We start from the raw sequence: 14,989 nt of genomic DNA on the forward strand, positions 1-14,989 counted from the left end.
AACATGCACACGATGCCGGAGGAAGTCAGCGTCGGTGGAGGGGAATAAACAGTCGACGTTTCGGGCCGAGACCCTTCATCAGGACTGGAAAGGAAAGGGGAAGAGGCCAGAATAAGTAGGTGGGGGAGGGGCCAAGTACAGGCCAGTGGGTGATAGGTAAGAACCAAGTGAGGGGGAAGGGTTGACTAAGTAAAAAGCTGGGAGGGGATAGGTGGAAGAGGTAAAGGCCTAAGGAAGAAGGAATCTAATAGGAGAAGAGAAAAGGGGAAGGATGAGGGGAATCAGAGGGAGGCGATGGGCGAGTGAGGAGGAGAAGGGGTGAGAGGGCAACAAGAATGGGGAATGAAAAATAGAGAAGGGGGAGGGGAGAAAGGGAAGGAGGAGGGGAAACACAAGGAAGGTGATGAAAGAGAGAGAATGTAAAGCAGCATGGCGAGATCCACCTTCCGCTACGCTCCGGGTAAAGAAACTTAACTTTCTCTTGTGAATTAACATTTCCAAAATGGTACTCTGCGGTACTTAGAACAAAGGGAGAGGCCATTCGGCCCATTCTGTCCATGATAGCGTGTGACCCATCGCTAATCACTTAACCCTTTCAAACACCACTTTTCCTTCTGCAAGTCTGACTTCCCCTTGTTGTTAACCTCAACGAGTTTCATTTGCAGTTTTCATATCTAGAGTTCTCCGCTGGAATTTCTGCATTTGTTGGCCCTAATGTAGGCCCCTCTCATCCACACTGTATTTATTCTATGGATCCACTAGGCTTCGAACATAGAACATTACGGCACAGTACAGGCCCTTCAGCCCACAATGTTGTGCTGGCCATTTCACCTACCCAAAGATCAGTCCAATCCTTCCTTCCTTCCCCTCTGTCATCTCTATAAAGCTTCCACATCCTTCCTACGGTGAGGTGACGTGAAATGAACACGTGTGGTTTGGCCAAAGTTTTATAGAGCTGCGACATTACCTCACAGCTCTTGAACTCAATGCCCAACTGACGAAAGCCAACACGCCACACACCTTCTTAAACGCTATCTACTGCACAGAAGCTTTGAGGGGTCGGTAGAAATGAATCCCAAGAATTCTCTGGTCCTCCCCACTCCCAAAAGAGTCCTGCCATTAACCCTGTATTCTGCCTTCAGGTTGTGTGGGCAAGCCAATTCTGAATCCGTGCAGCCAAGTTTCCCGCGATCCCACTTAGTCCTGCTGCTTCCGCATTCTCCTTTTCAAGCGTGGAGCCTCCTTTTGAAGGGCTCCAGACTTGGTGTGCAAGTCAGCTGTGAAAGCCCTGCCTCAGTGGAGAGCGGCTGTGATTGGTTGACTTCGCTGTCAATCATCCCTGTCAGCTGAGTTGCTGCTGCTGACTGGCTGAATGGTCCCTCCATGGATTGGTATACCCATCCTCCAGTCTCTGCACTCCTGACAGAAGTAACCAGCTTGGACTGAGAGAAGTTGGTGCAGTTTCTATTGTGGTTAATTTCCCCTGCTTATTGCTCTGGTTCCTTATTAATTGATGGCTGCCATTGTATACTTGAATAGCACACACAAAATGCTGGAGGAACTCAGCGGGGTCGGGAAGCATCTGGAAGGAAATAGGCAGCTGACATCTTGGGCCAAGATCCTCCTGTCTCTGTGTATTTGATTACTTGCAACGTGATACTGCACGGGTCGCATAGTGGTTAACGCGACACTTTACAGGGCTAGCGATCAGCGATCGGGGTTCAATTCCCACTGCCAGTAGTTTGTACATGCTCCCTATGACCACGTGAGTGACTCCAGTATCCTCAGACATTCCAAAGATATACAGGTCAGTGTTGGTAAATGTGGGTGTACTATGTTGGTACCCAAAGCATGTCGGCACTTGTGCCCTGTCCAGCATAATCTTTGGACCATAATCATTGACACAAAGCACAGTATTTCATTTCGATGCACATGTGACAAATAAACCTACTCATATTCCGCCCCCCCATCCAACCCGCTGGCTGACAGACTTGTCAACAGAAGCAGGTTCACCTCCAGTCAATTCCTTTTGCCATTTTTTTTTGGAGGTCTGTTTATTTGTGCTACTCAACGTCCTTAACCATGGGAGCAGATTCTCATTAATTACCCAGCTAATACCCTCCAAGATTTTACAGGGCTCAATCCAATCTCCTCGCACTGAGGAGATCACTCACAGATGATCTGGTTTCTCCACATCCCTCCCCCCTCCCCACACATTCTCTCTCTCTCTCTCTCTCTCGCCAATGCATTAGTGAGCATGACATCAAAAACTTTGACAATCTTCTTCAGATGTGTAGTGGAGAGTATATTGACGAAGTGCCTCACGGCCTGGTGTGGAAAAACCAATGGCCTTGAACAGAAAATCCAACAAAATGGAGTGGATAAAGCCGAGTCCATCACAGGTAAAGCCCTCCCTATCATTGAGCACATCTGCATGAAACACTGAGACAGGAAAGTAGCGTCCATCATCAGGGACCCCCACCACCACCCAGGACATGCTCTCTTCTTACTCCTGCAAACAGGAAGAAGGGACAGGAGCCTCAGGACTCACACAACCAGGTTCAGGGACAGTTATTACCTCTCAACCATCAGGCTTTTGAACCAAAGGGGATTCACTTCACTTGTCCCATCACTGAAATGTTCCTACAACCTATGGACTCACTTTCGAGGACTCTTCATCTCACATTCTCGATATTTATTGCTTAGCTGTTTATTATTGTTTCTTCCTATTTGTTTGTTGTTTTTGCACACCAGTTGAACACCCCAGTGGTGCTGTCTTTCACTGATTCTATGATGGTTATTATTCTATTTTGGATTTATTGAGTATACCAGAAATACATATACATACTTTGATAATAAAGTTACTTGGAACTTTCAACTTCGATTACCTTGCAAGTTCGTGCTGCTGTTAAAAGAATCTGAAAAACTCCTAATACCGAACTCTTGAATGGAGGATATTCTGAGGGAGCACATTTGCATACACCAAGTATTTCAATAAGTCCTCCTCTTGCTCGTTGTACTTTTGAATCTGGGTCCTCCCTCACACAGAGTCCAATGAAGTTAACAATGGACAGTGCTGCCACCTCTCGGCTCCGGAGGCCCGGACTCGATCCTGCCCTCCGGGGCTGTGGGTTGATTGCGCATTCTCCTTGCAAGTCTCCCACCCCGGCTCTCTGGTTTCGCCCCCCACATCCCAAGAGCATGCCCATCGACAGGTTACTAGTTAAACCATCGCTGGTATAAGCGGTTGGCAGAAAAGTCAGGAGAGCCGATGAGCAGGTTACAGAGAAGTGGGGACGGAATGGTGTCGCTCTGAAAGCTGTACCTGGACTTGATGGAACAAGTGAGTCCTTTATAACTACTTTTAAAATAGGAGAATGTTTAAATTTTGGCAGCAGAAGTGGCGGATGTGGGTTCGAGTTCAACATCTAAGAGAAATTTGGATGAACACATGGATGGGAGCGGTGTGGAGGGCTACAGTCCAGATGGGACTGGGCAGAATAACAGTTTGGCAGGGACCAGATGGGTTGAAGGGCCAGTTTCTGTGCTGCAGTGCTCTATGAGGATAAGCAAGAAAGTGAATAGGACGAGGCTACGAATAGAATGACTCCCGACTCATTTAAAGACAGCCTGTATTGATTGTAGGAACATGGAGAATGACTCCCGACTCATTTAAAGACAGCCTGTATTGATTGTAGGAACATGGAGGCCCTTCAGGCCTGTTGTCAGGGCAACTGTCAAGGGCGCTCTGTATGACGATGTACACTTGCAGGGAAATATTAATGATTAAAGATTAGCTTTATTTGTCACATGTACATCAAAACATTGAAACGTACAGTGAGATGCATGCAGTATGCACTGGGGGCTTCCTGCCCTAGAGCATGCCCACAGCTTACTCATCCTCACCTTCGGAATCCTCACCTACATCTTCAGAATTTGGGAGGAAACTGAAACACCCGGAGGAAACCCACACGGTCTTGGGGAGAACAGTCAAGCTCCTTATAGACTGTGGCAGGAATCAAATCACGATTTTACAGCTGCCGTTGTAAAGCATTACGTCAACTGCTGTGCTGGAAGATCACACTGGCAACATTCCCTTCCCCTAGGTGAAGCCAGGGAGCTCTGCCTGAAGGCAGCAGAGAGATTTGCCGGGATGCTGCCTGGATTAGAGATCATGGCTTATGAGGAGAGGTTGAGCAAGCTGGGGCTTTTCTCTTTGGAGTGAAGGAGGTTGAGAGGCAACTTGTTAGAGGTCTACAAGATGATAAGAAGCATAGATCGAGTGGACAGCCAGACACATTTTCCCAGCGTGGAATTAGCTAATATGAGGGGGCAAAAATTTTAAGGTGAACACAAGAAAGTCTGCAGACGCTGGAAATCTGGAACAACACACACAAGATGCCGGAGGAACTCAGCAGGCCAGGCAGCATCTATGGAAACAAATAAGCCATCGACATTTTGGGCTGAGACCCTTCTCCAAGACTTGGGATAATTTTAAGGTGTTTGGGGGAAAGCACAAGGGTGAGGTCAGAACCATCTCAGATTTCTATAGTGAGTATGAAACACTTCATCAAACTTATAGATACATTTTGGAAATACAGTATATATACTGTATATTTTTGCTTCATGATTGTGTGATTTTTTTCACACAGAGAGAGGTGGCTGCAGGAAACACCCAGCTAGGGGTGGCTCTAGAGGCATACACATTAGGAGCCTTTAAGAGACTCTTAGAGAGGCACTTGGATGATAGAAAAATGGAGAGCTATGCAGGACGGAGGGTTACATGAATCTTGGAGCCTATTAAAGGTTTAGCAGAACGCAGTGCTTGTACTGTGCTATAGTTTTCCACGTTCAATGTAAAACTGACTTCTGGATGTCTGTAAATTTATATCCTGGGGATGGCGTTTGGAGATGATCTCACACAGTGAGCGTGTAACACACCGGACCCCTTGACATCAGAGCGGCCAGCCAACTTGAGCAGCAGCGTGTAAGTACAGGAAGCGTTTGGATGCAGGCTGCAGGGTGAATGGGATTCCTTTGGCTGGAGGTCAGAGCTTATAGAATTAGACGGGAACTGAACAGAGCACCTTGTCATATGTTGTAGTCATTTCACAAAGAAGGCATGGCAGCAACTCTGCTTTCTTAGAAGTTTGCATAGATTCAGAATCTTATCTAAAACTTTCTATAGTTTCTATAAATTTCTGTAGATCTAGAAAATATCCTGACCGGTTTCATCATGACCTAGTGTTATATGAGTTACTGTTGCCTTCCTGTCAGCTTGAAACTTTCTGGCCATTCTCCTCTGAACCTCTTTCATAAACAAAGTGTTTTCACCCACAGAACTGCTGTTCACCGGATGTTTTTTTTTTGTTTTTCACGCCATCCTCGGTAAATTCTAGAAAATCCCGGGAGATCAGCAGTTTGTGAGATACCTAAACCGCCAACCTTGTCTGGAACCGACAATCGTTCCATGGTCAAAGTCACTCAGATCACATTCTGGTGTTTGGTCTGAACAACAGTTTGACCATGTCGGCATGCGTCTAGGCTGCCACATGATTGGTTGATTAACTATTTGCATTAACGAGCAGGTGTACAGTTGTACCTAATAAAGAGGCCACTGAGTGTATTTTGAGAGGACCTGCAGTGGGGGATACTGCTTAAATGCAGAAAGTGCTGGAAACTCTCTATGGTTCATCATCTGTGAAAAGAGAAACTGTTTTTGTTTCAGTTCTGGAGTCTACTTGTTTTTATTTTCTATTTAAATGTAGAAGCTGTTCAAAGGCGTTTGGACAGACTCTTGTTCAGGGAGGGAAAAGAGGGGTGTAGTCCATGTGGAGGGTGGTGTGCAGTTTATTTTGGCACCGTGGACAGCACAGAGATTGTGGGCCGAAGGGCCTGTTCCTGTGCTGTTCCATGTTGTATTTACTTATTGCGATCGAGGCTGGAGTGAGTAGAAACCTGAAATCTTGGTAGTCTGGTGGGAAGTGTAAGGCAGTGCTTGACTGTGCCCAGTTAAAAAAGGAATCAGCACCTACCTTCCAGAAGTTTGCAAAGAGCTGGCATGCCACCTAAAACTTCGGCAAACTTCTACGGATGCACAGTGGAGAGCAGTCTTCCCTCTAGCTTGTAATGGCCGGAATGCACAAAAATCTTGCGCTGTGCAATTTTGTGCTCAGTGAATTTTCCACATAGAGGTGTTCATTTTACCAGCCAGCAAAAAACTGTCAATAAGATCTTTGATCTCCTCTGGGTTTCTTCATTTTTGCTCTCGTTCATCCGCACTCTCATAACACATACCCAGCAGGCCTAAGGCAGGCAATGACGGATTTTCTCGCCAGAGCTTTCGCACACTGTCCATATGTGATTTGCTTGCCAAATGACGCTTTGAAAAGTCAAGTTTCCCAGTATCACTCCACTTTCTGTATTGGTAACACCAGTTTCTGTATTGTACATAAATATTTCTCTTAGCTGCCCGTTCCTGATCTTATGAGCTGTCAGTGGAGCAGTTTCCGCTGTTTCATTAAGCCATTCCGCTTTAAATGAACTAGCAGCTCTTTCGCACTTCACGCCCTTTGTTTCTTGGGAACTTGACACAGTGAATCAGTAATTTCTGAATAAAAACAGTCTAAATAAGCCAGTTCTAAAATCCGCAAACACGTGTTGTCAACACAGTCTGCTAAATAAACCAGAAAAGGAAATGTGATTGTGTACGATCGTAAAATATCCTTAACATGCCAATGGGGTAGGAGACAACCTTTTATTTTTAAAATTAAATTCCGCCGTTTAAATTCCTCCGTGCGTGCTGGTAGCAAAAGATGTGTGCGTGCTCACCTCAGAGGGAACATTTGGTGGAGAGAATCCTGACTGGTTACATCAGGGTTTGGTGTGGAAACACCAACGCCCAGAAATGGAGAAGTCCATGGAAAGTGGTGGATAAGGCCCAGTCCACCACAGGCCAAGCCCTCCCCACCAATGAGCACTGCCAGAAGAAAGCATCGAGGACTCTCACCATCCAGGCCATGCTCTCTTCAGGCTGTCTCCATCAGGCAGGAGGTACAAGAGCCTTCGATCTCACACCACCAGGTTCAGGTACAGTTATTACCCTGCAACCTTCAGGCTCTCGAACTGGCATGGATAACTTTACTCACCGCAACTCTGAGCTGATCCCACAAACTACAGATTCACTTTCAAGGACTCTACAACTCAAATTCTCAGTCTTATTTATCTTTTATCTGCCCAATTTTGAACACTGGTTGTTTGTCAGCCTTTGTTTATGTGTAGTTTAATAAATTCTATTGTATTTTTCATTTCTCTGTAAATACCTGCAAGAAAATGAATCACGTTAGGATACGGTAGCTCGGGTAGTAAATTTACTTTGACTTCTGATAGATTTATTATCACTGACATGTGGCAGGAGATTTGTTTGTTTTGCGGCTGCAGTACAGTTTAAAACTTTAAGTAGGGAGAACGCACCAACCACTGTGGAGTCCCCCCCCCCCCCACCGACACCTCCCACTGCCCCATCGGGGGAGTTGATCTGGTTCTGGAACAGGGTACTCCCAGAACTGAGCCGTTCCACACTTGCTGACGTCTGCACCCCTGAGGATTATGTCAGCACTGGAACTGTGGGGGGGGTGGGGGGTTCTCGTACTTTTCTGTTGGTGGTTAGTTCAAGATCCGAGATTGTTTACTGTTGTTCTTCCATACAGAAGTGTGAAGGAGAACGGGAATTATTGTTACTCCGGTCCAACACAGCAAAAAAACAACACAATGAGCATAAAGATTACAAAAAACCCCACAAAAATGTAAAAGCAGTCATATAAAACAGAATGTATAAGTAACTGTTATATACATAGATTGGCTGAATGTACATATAGCGACGCTAGGTGATGTGTTAACATTCCTAATATTCTTTTATGTTTGCTTTTCCTCTAGGATTGAACAGTCACAGATTTCTATAGTAAGTATGGAACACTTTATCAAACTTACTGAATACATTTTGCAAATAAATGTACAGTTTTGCTTTATGATGGGTTTGATTTTTTTTTAAAACACAGAGTGGTGGGTATGTGGAACGCCCTGCCAGGGGTAGTGGTAGAGGCAATTACATTAGGGGCATTTAAGAGATGGGCACGCAGGCGATGGGAAATGGAGGGTATGCGGGAGGGAAGGGTTAGATTGATCTTGGTTAAGAGGTTAGCACAACATTGCAGGGCTGAAGGGCCTGTACCGTACTGCACTGTTCCAATCTGTGTCAGCTTGGTCTTCCTGCTGGCTCCGTCCGCCTGTGACTGGACCATAGCCTTCCATACCCCTCTCATCCATGTACCTATCCGTAAGGAAGCAGTGGAACCCACTGGGGGGCAAGACCGCCGGGATTGCTCTGCCAGATGCTGGCATGTCCTCAATGGGCTGAATGGCCTTGTGTCTCATTCTAACGCTGCAGGAAGATTTGCTTCATAATGTGATGTGTGCTCTGCAGGAGGGAAGGGTTAGACTGATTGCAGAGTAGGTTAAAGGGTCGGCACAATGTCGTGGGCCGAAGAGCCTGCACTGTAATAATCTGCAGATTTTCTCTCGTCTGTGCTGTAATGTTCTATGTTCTGGAAGCCAGACACAATGAATCCGTGACTCTGAGTGGCATCCATGTGGAGACCTTTGCTTCCTTAACCCTCACCTCCTTATTCTGGCTTCTTTCCAGTCCTGATGAAGGGTGTCAACCCGAAACGATGACTGTTTATTCCTCTCCATAGATGCTGCTCGAGCTCCAGCACTCTGTTACTTCATTCCTTCTTTTCTTTACGTTGACTTGATCTTTTGACTGCCATGGCGATGGTTTGAGCACTTGCAGGCTCTGGGCCTGTACTCACTGGAGTTTAGAAGAATGAGAGGGATCTTATTGAATGATACAGAAGACTGAAAGGCCTAGATAGGGTGGACACAGAGAGGATGTTTCCAACGGTGGGAGAGTCTCAGATCAGAGGCCACAGCCTCAGAATAGAAGGATGTCCCTTTAGAACAGAAATGAGGAGAAATTTCTTTAGCTAGAGGGTGGTGAGTCTGTGGAATTCATTGACACAGATGGCTGTGGAGGTCAAATTGTATATTTAAAGTGGAGTTTAATACGTTCTTGATTAGTGAAGGGTTATGGGGAGAAGGCTGAACCGATCAGCCAAATGGCCTAATTCTGCTCCTGTACCTTATGGGCTTATGTGTGGTTAAAAGACTGGGCCCAGTCCTACTACACCTTGAACCACGGTTCATAACCACTACATACAAAATTTACGTACTTGCATCTCCAGGCCCTTTTGAGCGTTGTCCCAGTATCACTGCCTTGAAGATACTGGCCGAAAAGTTTGCGTATGAAACTAACAATGTAGTCGATGAGTAAAAGGGACCCAGGGCAGCTTTTCTTCTTTAGCCTGATTTGTCAGATGCACCTCGAAACGTACAGTGAAAAATGTCGCTTTGCATTAACGACCAACACAGTCCGAGGATGTCCTGGGGGCAGCCCGCAAGTGTGGCACTGACGTAGAACACCCACAGCTTGCGAAACCCTAACCTGTTCGTCTCTGGGGTGGGGAAGGAAACCGAAACACGTGGCGGAAACCCTGGCAGTCATGGGGAGAAGGTACCAGCTCCTTACAGACAAGAGCTGAGAACTGAACCTCGATTGCTGGCACTGTAAAGCGTTAAGCGAACTGCTACGTTACTGCGCCGCCCGATACTTCAATACCCATACCCACTCCACAGGAGCGGGCAAATCTGGTAGCTGTTGCACTGGGCACCCCAACGCCCATGAGAGAGTCAGAGGTGGTATCGGACCTGGATGGAGATTGCTTGCGGTGACAGTCAGCTTGGGCTACTGATGGACCCACGAGCAGGCAGGTGTTGTAGATGTCTACGTGAACTTACTGCATTCGGTCTTGTTCCCTGTATATCAGTGCTTCGGTGCTGTGGTTCATAATGTCAGGCGCAAACAGGAGCCCAAAGGTTCCAGAAACTGCACTGAAGATTATTAAAGGAAACCAGGAACGTTGTTTTTCAAAGTTTTTTGCTTTCTGAGTATTTGTCTGATTTCCTTAGAGAGTTAAAATTGGGGAAGTTAATATTGAACTTGTGTCCTGGAGGCCTAAGCTCGCCTTTCTTGGGTCATGTGGCGTACTCCAGCACAGCCCCAATGCACCCAGCAGAGAGCTCAGCCTATCTCCAGCAGATCCCATCAGACTCCAGAACTCCTAGCAGAGCTCCAGCACAACCAATCCAGCCCCCAGCACAGAGCCGAAGCGAGGGCCAGCACACGGCCCAACCCCAGCACGGATCCCAGCACAACCAGTTCAGCCCCCAGCACAACTCCAGTGCAGAGCAGAGCCAAGCCACAGCTGATATTGGGGGGGGGGGGGTGGGGGTGGGGCAGGGGTCACATCAGCACTGACAGCGGACTCATCTCACGTAATGGCTTCGGTTAATGGTGGGGTCCAAGGCATAAGAAAAGATTGGGGACACCCCCCCAGCTCTAAACCCTCCCCATCCATCTGCCTCTCCAATCAGTACCCTTTGTCCTTCAGTACACTGCTTAGCCTCACCTCACCCCGTTTCAAGGAATGTGTCCATAATCTTGAAACTGAAAGAAAAAGTCTCTCATTTCCCCTTCTGACTCTTTCTCAATGATCTCATTGACCAGTTTTCCGGTGGGCAGCAGAGCATGTGACTTTCCATCAGGAGCTATGTATTAGGCTGAAACCCATTGCTCAATCCGCGGCCTCCAAAGGAGGTTCTGCCAGCACAGACCAGGGACAGGGCGCGGAGAGCCCAAACCCTGCCTCTCTACGATTGATTCAGATTTACTTATCGCATGTACATTGAAGCAAACAGTAAAATGCACCGTTTGCATTAACAGCCACCACACCCAAGGGTGCGCTAGGGCAGCCCGCAAGTGTCGCCACACATTCTGGCAGTGACGCAGCGGGCCCACGACAGAAACAAAACAAGCCGCGTTCTTCCTCCACGCACTCACAGGAACAGCAATCCAACCCCCGCACACGCCATCTTCAGCCTCCGGCAGATTTGGACTGGCGGGCATTGGGCCTCGGACCTCCCCTGAGGACTCGCTGACCTGGCCTCGACTTCCGGACTTCCGATCGACCTTCGTGTCGACCCCAGAATCCGCCGACGGCGGGTTAGGGCCCTGGATGAGAACCCAAACTCCAGACCTCGAACTCTGGATTCTCCGGTGACGGGACCCTGAACATTAGGCCTCAAAACTCCAGTCTCGCTGACCTGTGTACCTTGGCAGCAGGGGCTCACTGGCCCTCGTGCCTCCTGCCCGCACGGAACTCCATTCCCAGAATCCGTCGTTGACATGCTGGCGCTGAACGCGATCCCTGCAGCCGTTGGTAGAAGGGCCAAACACTTGAGGCCTAGGCGGGCAGGAGCCAGGCTGCTCGGTTACGAGCTAACTCTCGGCACCACAGAGACTGAGGGAGGCAGGTCGCGGTCAGCGAGGGCAGGGGCATCCGCCCATTCAAATTATTTGCACACTCCATTAGGCAATCTCCCCCCAGCTCCTGTCCCCACTGAGAGCACTGGCGACATAGATAAGAATGTCACAGAGATGCAAAGAGGAAACAGATGGGAGCGTGGGTTTACTGTCCACCTGAGCCCGATGCAGAAATCGGCAGCCAAGATGTCTGGTGTTCTCGAGCTCAGAGCGAAACAGCACACCAACGTCTGTTGGGGAAACATTCAAATCCAATGGCCATCTGCCAGCCTTGTGTACGGGAGCTTGAACTGACTGGTGGTTTTATCGGAGAACGCTTTAATTCTTCGTGGCGCTCTTGCTTTACTGCTTGGCCGACAGTCGCGTGCAGTGTGGACAGAATACTCCAGTTCTGAAGGTAGGGATTAAATTGAAACACTTCCCACCCCCCCCACCCCCCAGCTCTTTTGGCACAAAGATTAAATCCACAAGAAAGGTTCCTCTCTGTGTCAAGCCAATTGCTAAACCTCAGTCAATATCAGATTCTCCACTAAGTGACAGACACAAAATGCTGGAGGAACTCAGCAGGCCAGGCAGCATCTATGGGAAAAAGTACAGTCGCCGTTTTAGGCCAAAACCCTTTGGCAGGACTGGAGAAAGAAAAGCTGAGGAGTGGATTTGAGAAGGTGAGGGGGAGAGGAGAGAGAAACACAAGGTGAGAGGTGAAACCAGGAGCGGGGGGTGGGGATGAAGTAAAGAACTGGGAGGTTGATAGGGAAAGAGACAGAAGGCCATGGAAGAAGATAAAGGGGGGGGGGGAGGAGCACCAGAGGAAGGCGATGGGCAGGTAAGGAGATGAGGTGAGCGAGGGAAAAAGGGGTGGGAAATGGAGAAGGGGGGAGGTTGAGGGGGGCATTACTGGGAGTTTGAGAAATCGACGTTCATGCCTTCAGGTTGGAGACTACCCAGACAGAATATAAGGTGTTGTTCCTCCAACCTGAGTGTGGCCTCGTCACGGCAGTGGAGAGGCCATAGATTGGCATATCGGAATGGGAATGGGAAGTGGAATGAAAATGGGTGGCCACTGGGAGATCCCGCTTGTTCTGACGGATGGTGAAGTGGTCTACCAATCTACGTCGAGTTCATACGATTTATGTTCTTTCTCTGCGCTGTGTGTACCGATGGGCCTGTGATGCTGTTGCAGGCAAGCTTTCGTCTGAGCTAACTACACCTCAGAAGTAAATAAACCCGACTCGAGTTGACAGTACCGTGGGCACACTCACAGCACTAGATAAATGTGCCTGGACTGTTTCTCGCAGGCAGAATGAAAGGGCCCTCTCTTTTAACAGAAGGGGAAGGTTTAAAGAGGAGAGAGCTGTTCACACAAGGATGGTAGTGGGTGTCTGGAAACGGGCTGCCATAAGCAAGGGTGGAAGGGGATACCATAGAGTGGCACTCAAGAGGAGTTTAGACAGACACGTGGATCGGAAGGTGCTTAGTTCAATTTTGCATCATGCTCAGTGCGTGCAGTTCCTGAGCTGTACTGTCGAGGCAAGGATGTAATGCTGAGGCTGAATAGGGCATTGGGCCGGCCACATCTGGGGCATTATGAGCAGCTTTCGGCCCCATATGTGCTGACACTGGAGAGGGTCCAGAGGAGGTTTATGAATATGAGCCTGGGAATGAAAGGGTTAAAGTGTGAGGAGCATTTAAGTGGCCCCGGCTCTGTACTTTCTGGAGTTTAGAAGAATGAAGGGAATCTCAAGTGTAAATGCACCAAATACTGGACGTGGAGAGGAAGTTTCCATTAGTGGGGGGGGGGGGGGCCTAGGAGCAGAGGGCACAGCCTCGGAATACAGCAGGGGTCCCCACCCTGGGGCCAACGGGCCCCTAGCTTAATGGCATTGGTCAATGGGAAACCCTAGACAGGAGGGACATCCCATAAGAACAGAGATGAGGAGGGATTACTTTAGCCAGAGGGCAGTTAATCTCTGAAATCATTGCCACAGATGTGTGCGGAGGACAAGTCATTTAAAGCAGAGCTTAACAGACCAGGGCAACAAAGGTTACGGGAAGAAGGCAGGAGAATGAGGCTGAGAGTTGGAATGGCAGAGCAGGCCCGATGGGCTGAATAGCCACTCCTGTGGGTTATGGGATTATGCTCTGTGTTCATTGGGTAACGAAGAGTAATTGAGTAAAGCTAAGAATTGTGTTTCTTCTCCACAGTACCCTGACACGGTGCCATATGAAACAGACGCCTACTGCAAGCACCCAGCCACACTCTACTCGTATTACGTGGCTGATCCCGAACAGCCTGCAGGTGGGTGGAGTGTACGAGACCCCGCCTGCGTCTCCCCACGGGTTTAAGTCCCTGATCCAATCAACGTTTACTCTTCCCCCGCCTCTCCCAAGGGAATAGTGCCGCTAATGAAACGCAGCGGGAGCTGACTGCTCCGCTCACTGTCGCTCGCTTGCTTCCAGGCGCTCTCCCGTACCGGCGGAGGCTTCCGCTCATTGCCCCCACCTGCTCCTTGGTCTCCTGCAATGCCTTGGAACGCGGGAGGAAACCGGGACACCCCGGGGGGAAGCCGCGTGGTCATGGAGAGATTGCGGCGGGAATTACGATGGCCGGCGCTATACAGCGTTGCGACACTGTACTGTCCGGGCTGCCCACGACCCTCTAACAAGCCGCCTCTCTCTGCACGCAGATCATTACTGGACCGGGTCAGAACACCACGCCATTGGCTACGACCACTTTGACGGAGGACAGTTTACCCAGCTTCAGAACGTAGCCGTCTCCCACCTACAGAGCCTGTACCCACAGTTCCCCCTGGAGGTGGTGGGTAACCCGGAGCCCCCACTGCCGAATCACAACGCCTGCCCCTTGGACGAGGAGTACAACCAGGTACGTTTCTCCTTTCACAAGAAATACCTTTACTACGAATTGCATCCCACCTTTCAACCATCAGGTTCCCGAGTCAAAGGGATAATTCACTCACCTCAGCCCTGAACACATTCCACAAACTGTGGGCTCACTTTCAAGGATTCTACACCTCCTGTTCTCAATATTTATGTCTTATTCATTTATGCAGCGTGGAAAAGGCCCTTCTAAACTGCACCGCCCGGAAATCCCCTAGCCTAATCATGGGATAATTTGCAACGGACAATTAAGCTACTAACCCATACGCCTTTGGACTGTGGGAGGAAACCAGAGCACCCGGAGGAAACCCACGTGGTCACAGGGAGAGTCAACAAACTCTTTACAGGCTGTGGTGGGAATTGAACCCAGGTTGCTGGTACTGTAAAGCGTTGTGCTAACCACTACACTACCATGCCGTCACTGTTGTAGTTTACTAAACATTAGAGATTCATTGTTTTAACTGATAGAATGAGGGCTGACCTCATTGAAACCTATCGAATGGTGAAAGGCCTTGATAGAGTGGATGTGGAGAGGATGTTTCCAATGGTGGGAAGTGTCTAAGACCAGAGGACACAGCCTCAGAATAGAGG

General features: G+C 48.6%; 1 protein-coding gene across 1 annotated transcript in view; it reads left to right on the plus strand.

Moving 5' to 3' along the window:
• The window catches only part of LOC132383129 (transcription factor Spi-B-like), a 40,540-nt gene that overhangs the window by 15,653 nt on the left and 9,898 nt on the right, over nt 1-14,989 (plus strand). Inside the window, exons 2-4 of the mRNA XM_059953953.1 lie at nt 7,936-7,960; nt 13,706-13,799; nt 14,188-14,384. Of these exons, the coding sequence (XP_059809936.1) occupies nt 7,936-7,960; nt 13,706-13,799; nt 14,188-14,384 (316 nt within the window). The remainder of the gene's footprint in view (nt 1-7,935; nt 7,961-13,705; nt 13,800-14,187; nt 14,385-14,989) is intronic.

This window comes from Hypanus sabinus, chromosome 29 (assembly GCF_030144855.1).
Source record: "Hypanus sabinus isolate sHypSab1 chromosome 29, sHypSab1.hap1, whole genome shotgun sequence".
Classification (NCBI taxonomy): Eukaryota; Metazoa; Chordata; class Chondrichthyes; order Myliobatiformes; family Dasyatidae; genus Hypanus; species Hypanus sabinus.